The sequence below is a fragment of the Myotis brandtii genome, unplaced genomic scaffold, assembly GCF_000412655.1.
Source record: "Myotis brandtii unplaced genomic scaffold, ASM41265v1 scaffold90, whole genome shotgun sequence".
Lineage (NCBI taxonomy): Eukaryota > Metazoa > Chordata > Mammalia > Chiroptera > Vespertilionidae > Myotis > Myotis brandtii.
This window is the reverse complement of record NW_005371694.1, coordinates 1915109-1926533: the sequence shown is the minus strand read 5'-3', so window position 1 is coordinate 1926533 and position 11425 is coordinate 1915109. Positions and strand designations below refer to the sequence as shown.

General features: G+C 41.6%; 1 protein-coding gene across 3 annotated transcripts in view; it reads left to right on the top strand.

Moving 5' to 3' along the window:
- The window catches only part of HS2ST1 (heparan sulfate 2-O-sulfotransferase 1), a 149727-nt gene that overhangs the window by 130783 nt on the left and 7519 nt on the right, over positions 1 to 11425 (top strand). For all 3 annotated transcript variants that reach the window (XM_005885318.2, XM_014532616.1, XM_014532617.1), the window contains exons 4-5: positions 2641 to 2779; positions 9631 to 9728. In XM_005885318.2, the coding sequence (XP_005885380.1) occupies positions 2641 to 2779; positions 9631 to 9728 (237 nt within the window). The remainder of the gene's footprint in view (positions 1 to 2640; positions 2780 to 9630; positions 9729 to 11425) is intronic.

Below are 11425 nucleotides of genomic sequence, written 5' to 3'. Positions count from 1 at the left end.
GGAGCAGGCCTAAGCCAGCAGGTCGTTATCTCCTGAGGGGTCCCAGACTGCAAGAGGGCACAGGCCGGGCTGAGGGCCCCCCCCCCCAGTGCACAAATTTTTGTGCACCGGGCCTCTAGTCTATATATAAAAGCCTAAGCAACTGAATGACTAAACGACTGGTTGACCAGTTGACCAGTTGACCAGTCACCATGACGCGCACTGACCACCAGGGGACAGACACTCAATGATGAGCTGCCCCCTGGTGGTCAGTGTGCTCCCATAGTGAAAGTGCCGCTTAGCTGACCAACCCGTTCCGGAGGCCCACCAGCCCAGTGGCAGCCACTCACTCCTTCAGTAGTCCTGCAGGTCCAATCTCCAGAGAATGGGCCAGTCAGCGATGGACCGGCGCCACCAGCATGATCCCGACAGCACCGCCGGCCTCCTGGAAGTCAGCCTCAGGCACCATGACCGCTTCCCCTCCCTAGACGCTCCTCAAGGAAGAAACGATATAAAAGCAGCTGCTAGGTGGTTCCCGACAATCGGTGCGAATGTCAGTGGGATGGATCCAGATCCCAGGCTGGCAAGGGCATCCCACTGCCTGCCTGGAGGGCCAATTGTTTCCCGCCCTCCCCCCCCCAGGACGGGTACCAGACGCAGGGCCCACAGGCCACCCTGAAGGACCCTTCCCATGCACGAATTCATGCACCAGGCCTCTAGTTAACTATAGGTGTTATGCTGTACATTAGGTCCCATATCGTGACACTTCTCTGCTAACTCAGTCAGGTCTCCATCCTGATTCTTATAATGGCCTACAAGACCAACATGATCTGCTCTTCCCTGCCCCACCCACATCTCACACTTGGTTAATATCCTCTTCTGATTCTGCTGCACCCAGATTGATCTTACTAATCCTCAAAAATGCCTGGTGCTTAACTGCTTCAGGGCCTTCATACTTGAAAGTGTCATGTTCCTGAAAAAAAATTTTGAATTGTCTTATCCCCACCTCTCCTGGCAGTCCCTATTTCCTTTCACTGCATTATTTTTCTCCTTGCACTTTTTGCCGTCTGACATATTTGCTTATTTGTTTATATTCTGTCTCTTCCAGGTAGAATGTTAGCATCAGAGGACAAGGAATTTTTTTTTTTTTACTGCTATATCCCTAGTATTAGAATAGTGCATGGCATACATAAGGTACATTAAAAAAATCATTTTTGAGTGAATTAATGTAATAGGAAAATAAGAATGGCATTCTAGTTAAGAAAGACAATGAGCAGAGGCATGTAAGAAGAAATAGGAATCGGTATAATAAGAAATAGTAACGGAGGGGGGTAGAAGAGGCAGGCCTAACTCTTAACAGATTGATGGTCTTATCCTATATAATAAAAGTCTAATATGCTAAGTGTCTGGTCGTCTGGTTGTCCGTTCAACCAATCAAAGCGTAATATGCTAATGCGATGCTAAGGCCGCTCAACCGCTTGCTATGATGTGCACTGACCACCGGGAGCAGACGCTCTGACAGGTAGGTTAGCTTGCTGCTGGGGTCCGGCCGATTGGGACTGAGTGAGTTGGGCTGGACATGCCCTGGAGCCCTCCTGCAGTCCCTCCCCGGCTGGCCAACCTCCCGCGTTCCCTCCCCAGCCCCAATCATGCACCGGTGGGGTCCCTCAGCCTGTCCTGTGCCCTCTCACAATCCAGGACTCCTTGGGGGATGTCGGAGAACCTGTTTTGGCCCGATCCTGCAGATTAGGCCAAGGGACCCCGCTGGTGCACAAATTTGTGCATCCGGCCTCTAGTTTGAAAATAAAGTTAGATCAATAAGGTGCTACCTAAGACAAAAGTCAAACAGATACTATTAACAGCCAGGCAAAGGAGTTTGGGTATGATGTCAATATAAACCATAGAGTTGTTTCAGGTTTCTAAGAAGAGTGATCTAACAAATGGTGTTTTAGGAATATTAGCTGAGAATTGGTATGGTTGGTAGATTGAAAGGGAGAGAGACTGGATGTAAGAAAACCAACTAGGTTATTGCAGTAATCGAAGCAAGAGACCTAGGGAGAGGGCAGCAGTGAAGAGAAAGGGAATCATCGAGGAAGAAATGTAGAGTCAAGATAACACTAAGGTTTCAAGACTGGGACACATGAGGTTATTACAGTAGGGAGCCAGCTGGATAATTCTAGGTTCTGCAAAGGTTGCTAACATAAAAGCTTGTGTTCCTTCAACTTATTCCATAAGGAAATAATGCTAAAAACATAATGTCTTTCACTTCTATTTTATCTTTAAAATCAGTAGTAGTAGAAAGCAGACTCAAATGGTTGCACTTGTGTGGACTTATGCTATAGCCATTCATAACATTTATCTAGTATGGTGGGCCAGAAATGAGAAATCATTGCTGCAATAAAATTAAAATGTTTATGTAATTTTGTCTGTAAAATTTTAAATTATTTTTATTTAATTTTTTCTTCTTTCCTTTATTTTCAGCCATGATTTTTAAATTCTTATTTCTTATTTACTTAATTGTAACAAATAATCATTATCCTATTTATATTAATTCATGTTCTTCTTTTCATATGAAATCAATACTTTAAACGTATAATTTCAGCACATTCCTAAATACAATAATAATGTTGATTTCACCTTTTAAATTTTGTTCTATTTCAGATTTGGTGTGAAAAAGAAGCCAATTTACATTAATGTCATAAGGGATCCTATTGAGAGGCTAGTTTCTTACTATTACTTTCTGAGATTTGGAGATGATTATAGACCAGGGTTAAGAAGACGAAAACAAGGAGACAAAAAGGTAATATTTTAGTCTTAAGACTTCTGTACAGATAATTGCTTATAAAATGCAATGAACAGTGTGCTTTTAAAGTTTATTGATGCTAGATACTTGATATAATAGAACAGTCAACATCTGACAATTTTGCTGTTTGCTTATTGTAGAAAATTTGAAAGGAGCCCAAAAGTATAAAGAAGCAAAAGTAAAACTACTTTATAGTTGATACTTTGGAGTACATATAATTTTTTTGTCATTACAGAAATATTTTACTTATGTTCAAAGGCTGAATATTTGTTTTATTATAGTTATTGTATTAACAATATTCTATGAGACCATTATAGTTATTCATTAATATGATGTATTTGTGTATGTACTTTGGTTCTCTTAGTCTTTATGATCATCAGTTTAGGGACACTATTTTGCTAAAGCAGCTTTTTTTTTTTTTTTTTTTTTTTTTTTTTACAAGGAGAGAATTATTGCTTAACAGCATTCTTACTTAGCAGGTTCAGTATTGGGTTATGTTGTATTTATGTGTATTCTCCAGGGGAAAACCAGGCTTGTTTTTCTAAAAAAACAGACTGATTTGTCAACTTTTCTGGTGGATCACCTTTACTGGAATCTCATTGCTCACAGGATTGGCCAAGGCATAGGAGACGCAGTCTGATATAACCTGAGACCTGCCTCATTTTCTTTCAGGCATCCAGCGCTTCAGCCACATGAACTATCACTGTCCTCCAGACTTATCACTTCTTATTTTCCTACATGTGTTGTTCCCTATATTTACGATGTCTTTTCTTCAATCTGGAAAATTCTTTGTCCACCTTTAAGGTCCAGCTCAAATGTTACCTCTTCCGTGAAGTCTTTTTTGGTGTCTCAGGCAGTTAGTCGTGTCCCTTTCAAGGCTCCCAGAGAATTCCATTCAGATATCTTTTTTAAGCATTTGTTTTGTGATATTTGAATTATTTGTTTACATATATGCCCTCTCCAAAAGGTTGTGAACTTCCAAAGCAGAGGCTCTATTTAATTCATCTTTGTTCCCCCTGATATTTAGATAGTGTCTACCTCACAGGGCTACTCTAAACAGTGAGTTGATGTATTGTAAACATAAGATATATGTCAAGAGCTTTGACACAATAAGCATTCTTTATGCATTAGCCATTATCATTATTCCTATTACAAAGGGGACTAGATTGTCCCCTGCTTCTAGGGGCAGACAGCAAATAGGCAAATTCAATGCATTGTGCTCAGTGCTGAGCTGTGATGTCAGGAGTGGGGCGTCTCCCCTGGCTGTGAAGGATGAATCATGTGCTTTCCCAGGAGATGGTGCCTAAGCAGATGAGTGTACTTGCATTGCAATAGGAATTAGCAATTCTCCCCCTTTCTGTAAGTGGAAGTGCAGATTTTTAAATAATGTTATATGTAAATATGTGTTCATTTTTAGCAAGTGCTTTTAGGAGCAGATCTGTTAAGGCACATCCTTACTTGTCCAACACTGTAGATTACATTGTTTTGTTATCTAATCCTATATACTGTGTGACACCAAAACAACCATAGTCTAAAGCAGCTGTGGGCAAACTACGGCCCCCGGGCCGGATCCGGCCCGTTTGGAATGAATAAAACTAAAAAAAAAAAAAAACGAAGTAATTTATGTAATGATGTTTACTTTGAATTTATATTAGTTCACACAAACACTCCATCCATGCTTTTGTTCCGGCCCTCCGGTCCAGTTTAAGAACCCATTGTGGCCCTCGAGTCAAAAAGTTTGCCCACCTCTGGTCTAGTTCATCTGTGTGTACTTAACAGATGGTTGAATGAGTGAATTCTGCATCTTTTTGTCCTAAAGCGTTACATGATAGTGATGCTAGATATCTATAATAATAATAAAAGGGTAATATGCTAATTAGACTGGACGTCCTTCCGGATGTCATTCTGGACAAAGCTGTGGCCAGAGGGAAGCTGCCTGGGTCCCGAGTGCCTGCTGGCGGGGCAGGAGCAAAGCTGCCCGGGTTCTAGGTGCCTGCCCGCTAGGCCGGAGCAAAGCAAGATGCCCAGGTGCCAGAGGGAAGCTGGTGCTGGCAGCAAGGGGAAGGAAGGCCTACTCTTGCATGAATTTTCATGCATGGGGCCCTTAGTTTGATATAATAGAACAATTAACATCCAACAATTTTTTTCCAAGTTAGATGTGCCCTTAGTGTCACATGAGGAGGCAAAATATTTTGTTTTATTTTACTTTTTTATGTTTCTAGAAATTGCTGTTTCTTTTCTTAGTCTCAAAACTTTAGGTAGAAGATATTAATCCAAACACAGATAGCTGACCAAAACATTATTTTTAGTGTCTACCGATGTCTTAGCATTACTTAATCTCCTAAAAAGGTATACTTATGTTATTGTAAGTATAAAATTTTATAAACTCTATTAATATAACTCTTGACCCAGTACTTTAGAATGTATTGATAGTTATTTCTAAATCATTTCAACACATTACTTTTTAAAAACTCTATCACTTACATTAGTTTTTACTCAGTAAATATATCCATCTCCTTCCTTCCACCAAAGCAGTTTTAATGTTGGTAACGCAAAGATTCACAGTCACCTTGGTTCCTACATCCACCATTTGTCATTGTAAGCCATGGATACCATGGTTTTGTGGTTTGGAGAATTAGATAATAATAACACTTAGTAATGATACAACAATAATAATAGCTCACATTTATTGAGTGTTTTTTGTGTATCAAGCAGTATTTTAAAGTGTGTGTGTGTGTGTGTGTGTGTGTGTGTGTGTGTGTGTGTGTGAAGTAGCCTGTACAACAATTCTATGGGGATAGTTGCTGTTATTGTCTCCATTTTACGGATAAGGAAACTGAGGCACAAAGGGTTAACCTCGCTCAGTGTTAGCTGGAATTTAAACCCAGTTGCTCTAACTCCAAACCTCACAGTTTTAACCCCTCTATGCCCTTTAAAATGGAGGGAGGAAATGCAACATGCTACTCAACCTTTTTGTGTGTGTGTGAGAGATATTCCAAAGTTGCATATTCAGTACTCAGATGCAGATATTTTTTTAACATAATTTCTCTTATATATTTGAACGTTTTAGGCAGATATGCTTTTTAAACCATTCTTCACCCTGATGGTGACAAAGCTTGCTTGTTTTTTAAATGTCATTATAAAATACATATAAATACAGCTACTTATTTAGATGTAATAGTAGTGACATTAGCAAAATACTATTGCATTACCTTAACTCTCATGAAGAGAAGGCCATCTACAAATGCTTTATGAAAGTGGAAAATTCCTTTGTTTTACGATTGACAGGTGGGCCTTTTTAGTCTTATAACATATTGAGACATACACATTTTTATTAATTTGGCTTATTCCTCATGACACAACTGTTGGTAACATTCCAGGACCCAATGATGTTTTATTGCAAATAATTCCTTAATATTTTTAACTTTGCAAGAGTTTTCATTAATAAATTCACATCTGTGGTGTTAATAAGACTGCGTGGCATATACAGTCAAACCTTGGTTCTCTTCTCGAATGTCTCCTATCTGGAACAATTCAGTTCTCAACCAAGTTGTAGATCAGTTTTCTCTATCTTAAAGGTGCGTAATCCAGAGTTAGCCTTGGCCTGTCTTCTTCCCAGGTTTCTGGTTGGACCATAGGTGGTTTCTTCCTCTAGAAAGAGAAAACAGAAGGAAGATTCAGTTGTAATGGAGTTGATTAAAGAGATAAAATTGGACATTAATTTTAGTCATGTATGAGTAAGTGGAGGTATCCACTAGAAATTGTATTTGAACCTCAAAATATAAGTCTGAACTAAATCATAGATTAGAGAGTCATCAACATTAGGTGAGAGTTGAAACAAGGGATTGAATGAAATTGCACTTGGAGACATACAGAGTATGAAAAGAGGACCAGATGAAAAAGGAAGAAGAAAAAGAGAGGGTGCAGATATGTAACTCAGGGAATGCTAACATTTAAAGCGTAGGCAGGTAAAGAGCAGCATACCAAGGAGACTGATGTCAGAGAATCAGAAGACAAACCTGGCATGTCCTTGAAATGGCTAGGAAAATAATTTCAATTGCAAAGGGCTTAGTGGAATGAGGATTCAAATCTGTCCCTTTGATTTGTCAATGGCAAGTCCATCAGGGATGTCAGAGAAAGGAGTTCAGGTGGAATCCAAAACATTGAGAAGCCACTGAGAGGTAAGTTAAGACTGACCCCGAGGAAGGACTACTTTTGAAATAGAAGTTTGGCTTTGAAAGAAACAAAAATATCAGGAAATGTTTCTTTAAGATGACAGACACTTGGCATATTAATATATCTGAAGTCAGCAAGGGGTGATCATACAAAGAACTGGAGAGAAATTGATGGAGCAAGCGTCTCAGAAGGGGGTGAGAATGGTGTTCAAAGATAGGAGAAGCAAATGTCTCTTTAACGCTGAGGGCAGTAGGGGGCTACAGATGCAGATAAACTTTTATCTAAGCAGGAAATTGAGAGAGCTCACGCTTAGTTTCAGTTTTCTATATAAAGTAAGAAGCAAAAGCATTTGCAGAAGAGGATGCAATGTACATATAATTGCCATTACCATCAAGTATCAAATTTTGTTTATTTTAACCTTCAATTATAGGAGTTAAATATCTAAACTAATAATCTAAATGGCCTCGAATATTTTTATATTTATTTTTTCTAGTTTTTTTATTTTCTATTTTCTTAATATATTTTTATTGATTTCAGAGAGGAAGGGAGAGGGAGAGAGAGACATAGAAATATCAATGATGAGAATCATTGATTGGCTGCCTCCTGCACTCCCCCTACTGGGGATGGAGCCCCCAACCCCAGGCTTGTGTCCCTGACCGGAATCGAACCAGGGACCTTCAGTCCGCAGGTCAACCCTCTATCTATTGAGCCAAACCCAAAGGGCATATTTTTCTGCTTTTATATTGTACTAGAGGCCCAGTGCACAACATTCATGCACTCGCGGGGTCCCTCAGCCAGGCCTGTGCCCTCTCACAGTCTGGGATCCCTGAAGGGATGTTGAACTGACGGCTTAGGTTTGCTCCCCAGGGCAGTCGGACATCCTTAGTGCTGTCCGACTGCCACCACTGCTACGCTCGCCAGGCATGAGCCCGGCTTCTGGCTGAGCGGTGCTCCTTCTATGGGAGCGCACTGACCACCAGGGGGCAGCTCCTGCATTGAGCGTCTGCCCCCTGGTGGTCAGTGCGGATCATAGCGACCAGTCGTTCCGCCATCCAGTCAATTTGCATATTAGCCTTTTATTATATAGGACTAGAGGCCCGGTGCACAAAATTCATGCATGGAGGGGGGGTCCCCTCAGCCCAGCCTACAGCCTCTAATCCGGGACATCCCTCTCACAATCCAGGACCTCTGACTCCTAACTGCTCACCTGCCTGCCTGGCTGATCGCCCCTAACTGGCCCCACTGCCAGCCTGATCACCCCTAACCCCCTCTTGGTCACCCCCAACTGCCGCCCTCTGCCAGCCTGGTCACCCCCAATTTCCCCCTCTCGGCTGGCCTAGTTGCCCCTCACTGCCCCCCCTGCCAGCCTAATTGCCCCCAACTGCCACCCTTGCTGGCCTGGTCAACCCCTACTGTCCCACTCTGCCAGCCTGGTCGTCCCTCTTGAAAACACCTGCTGACCTGGTCGCCCCACACAGCCTGCTTGTTCAGACGTTTGGTCGTCCCTTAATAACCCCTCTACCAGCCTTATCGCCCCATGCAGCCTGCTGTTTAGTCGTTTGGTCATCCCTCACTAACCCCTCTGCTGGCCTGGTCACCCCAACTGCCCCCCCTGCCAGCCTGGTCGCCGCCAACTGCGCCCCCTACTGGCCTGGTCGCCCCTCACAGCCCCCCTCTGCTGGCCTGGCCACCCCTCATTGCCCCCCCTGCAGGCCTGGTCGCCCCATGCAGCCTGCTGCTCAGTCCTTTTGTCCTCCCTCACTAAACCCCTTGCTGGCCTGGTCGCCCCACTCAGCCGGGTGTTCAGTCGTTCAGTCGTCGGTTTGGTTGTTTCGGATGTGATGGCCCCTGGCTCTCTCTCTATATATAGATAATAAAACATTTGGTAGGTGAATGAGTTAGAGTAGATACTAAGCTTCTAAAACAAAGAAACCTGGATCTAGAAACTTAGGAGCCTGGACTCCAACTAGGACTTATTCTACTCCATCTGCTTCCTCTCAGTAATAATAGGTGGTATTTGTAGATGTCTCATTGCAGCATCCACAGCTCCTGAGTTTGTTCTCTGGTATCTCAATATTATAGCATTTCAAATAGATAATGGCTACTGTTAAAATGCCTATGACAGTGAGTACTCACAAAGGTGGAATTGAGTAATTTTAGATACACAAGCTGTGAGTCTCTTTTCCTTTTAATTACTTCAGTCAGGTGCACTTGCAGAGGAAGGCATGCAGGTCAAAAGTATCTGAGGTCAATTCTTCTTTTTACAATGAAGAGACTTAAGTGTAGTCCTACTTTATGTTCTTTTCAAATGATTATTTCATAGATGATTATAATCAAATGATTATAAAGAAATGATAATTTCTTTAGCCTTGTTTTCATTTAGTAAGAGGTTAGAAAGTATAAATATACAAACATAATATAAACCAGTACTTATTTTTAAGGACAGTTTTTTATCTGGGGGTTTTCTGTTCATATAGTAAAATAACTCATGCAAACACTGGCATAGACAAAGGTGTGAGAAAAATCCATGTTTAACTTTCTTCAGTTATGTGGAAACACTCTCAGGTATGTATTCATAACCTGTCGATCCCTTTAATTCAGTATCTCAGTGAATGGGAACCCTCATTGACTTGGGTTTATGGCTCATATGTGCTGCTGTGTCTTCGTTCCAGACGTTTGATGAATGTGTAGCGGAGGGCGGCTCAGACTGTGCTCCAGAGAAGCTCTGGCTTCAAATCCCGTTCTTCTGTGGCCACAGCTCGGAATGCTGGTAGGGAGATCAAGTTGGCTTACATTTTAATCTTCCTCATTTCTCTATAATCGGTATTTCACAAATGGGCATGTGTTAGTCAAGGGTTAGGTATAAGGAATTAATGAAAGACCAGACTAAAAATAACATGTGATTAAGTAGTACTTCGTCTTGTGATTACCTTTAAGTGCATTCAAAAGATTCTTCTTGTATAAATATCCTTGCACTCTTCCCTCAGATGCTGGTTTTCTTTTTAAATGTTTTATTTGTTTTTAGTGTTACATGTTTTGCTGTATTCCAGCAGAGCTCTTAATTAGAGGTCAGGGATCATTTCATAAACCTCATTTTTCCCTAAGCTTATTTTTTTGGCCATTCATGTTAGATCAAGTAGGACTTTTGTCCCGCTGGGTAAATTATTCACCTGGTTTCACTGCTAAACTGATTTTGACTTGAAGAGACAGTTATGGTTGTGGTTTAGTCTGCTAGTAAACATGAGGTGGAAAATAAAGATGTTTTATCTTTTATAAAGAGTTTATTTATTTGGAATGTGCTGAGTTTTCAGTTTTTTAAACATAATGGTATGTCTTCATTTGATCTAATCAATAATTTTAATAGAAAAAGTTGAAAAAACAGGAACACATTGAAAATTAGTATCTTTCTGAAATACCATAATGAGATTCAAGGAACGCCTTCTGTTCTTTTCTTCATTGTTTGAAATATATTATTTGGTTACTGTGAAATTAATTAAAAGTCCTACACAATAGGTTATATGAAAGTAAAATAATAGCTTAAGAAGAATTGGAAGCATAGGAAGAATGTCTTAGTTTTTAATCATTTTTGTAGAACAGGGGATTGGTAAATTGCAACCTGAAAACCAAATTTGAATCATCACCTGGTTTTATAAAGTTTTATTGGAACACAGCCACATTCATTTGTTTACTTGCTGTCTGTGGCTGTTTTCATGCTGCAAGAGCAGAATTAAGTAACTGTGAACCAAGACCATATGGCCTGCAAAACCCAAGATATTTCTTCTCTGGCCTTTTATAGAAAGTTTGTCAACCTACACCTTCAAACAATAAAGAGTATTGCTCTTTTGGGGATTATTGAGGTGATTTTAATTGAGCTTCTTAAGTATGTTTTACAGATTCATAGGACCTCCCAGTTCTATGAATCTGAAAAACATACTTAATAAGCTCAATTAACTCATTTATTCTCCCCTACCCCTCACCACAACTTTTTAATGGCTGAGAAGACAAAGTTGGAAAGGTAAAATCACCAGCTGAAAAGTATAGTTTACTTAGAGCCAAACCTATTAAGAGCCATTAGCTGACAATCCTATATGCAAATTGACCATCACTGCAACACACAAGATGGCCAGCAGGGGTGGGCAGTTAGGGTGACTGGGCCAGCAGAGGAGGGCATTAGGGGGAGACCAGGCCTGCAGGTGAGGACAGTTGTGGGGGACCCAGGCCTGCAGGGGAGGGCAGTTAGGGGCGACCAGGCCTGCAGGGGAGGGCAGTTGGGGGTGATCAGGCCTGCAGGGGAGGGCAGTTGGGGGTGATCAGGCCTGCAGGGGAGGGCAGTTGGGGGTGATCAGGCCTGCAGGGGAGGGCAGTTGGGGGTGATCAGGCCTGCAGGGGAGGGCAGTTGGGGGTGATCAGGCCTGCAGGGGAGGGCAGTTGGGGGTGATCAGGCCTGCAGGGGAGGGCAGTTGGGGG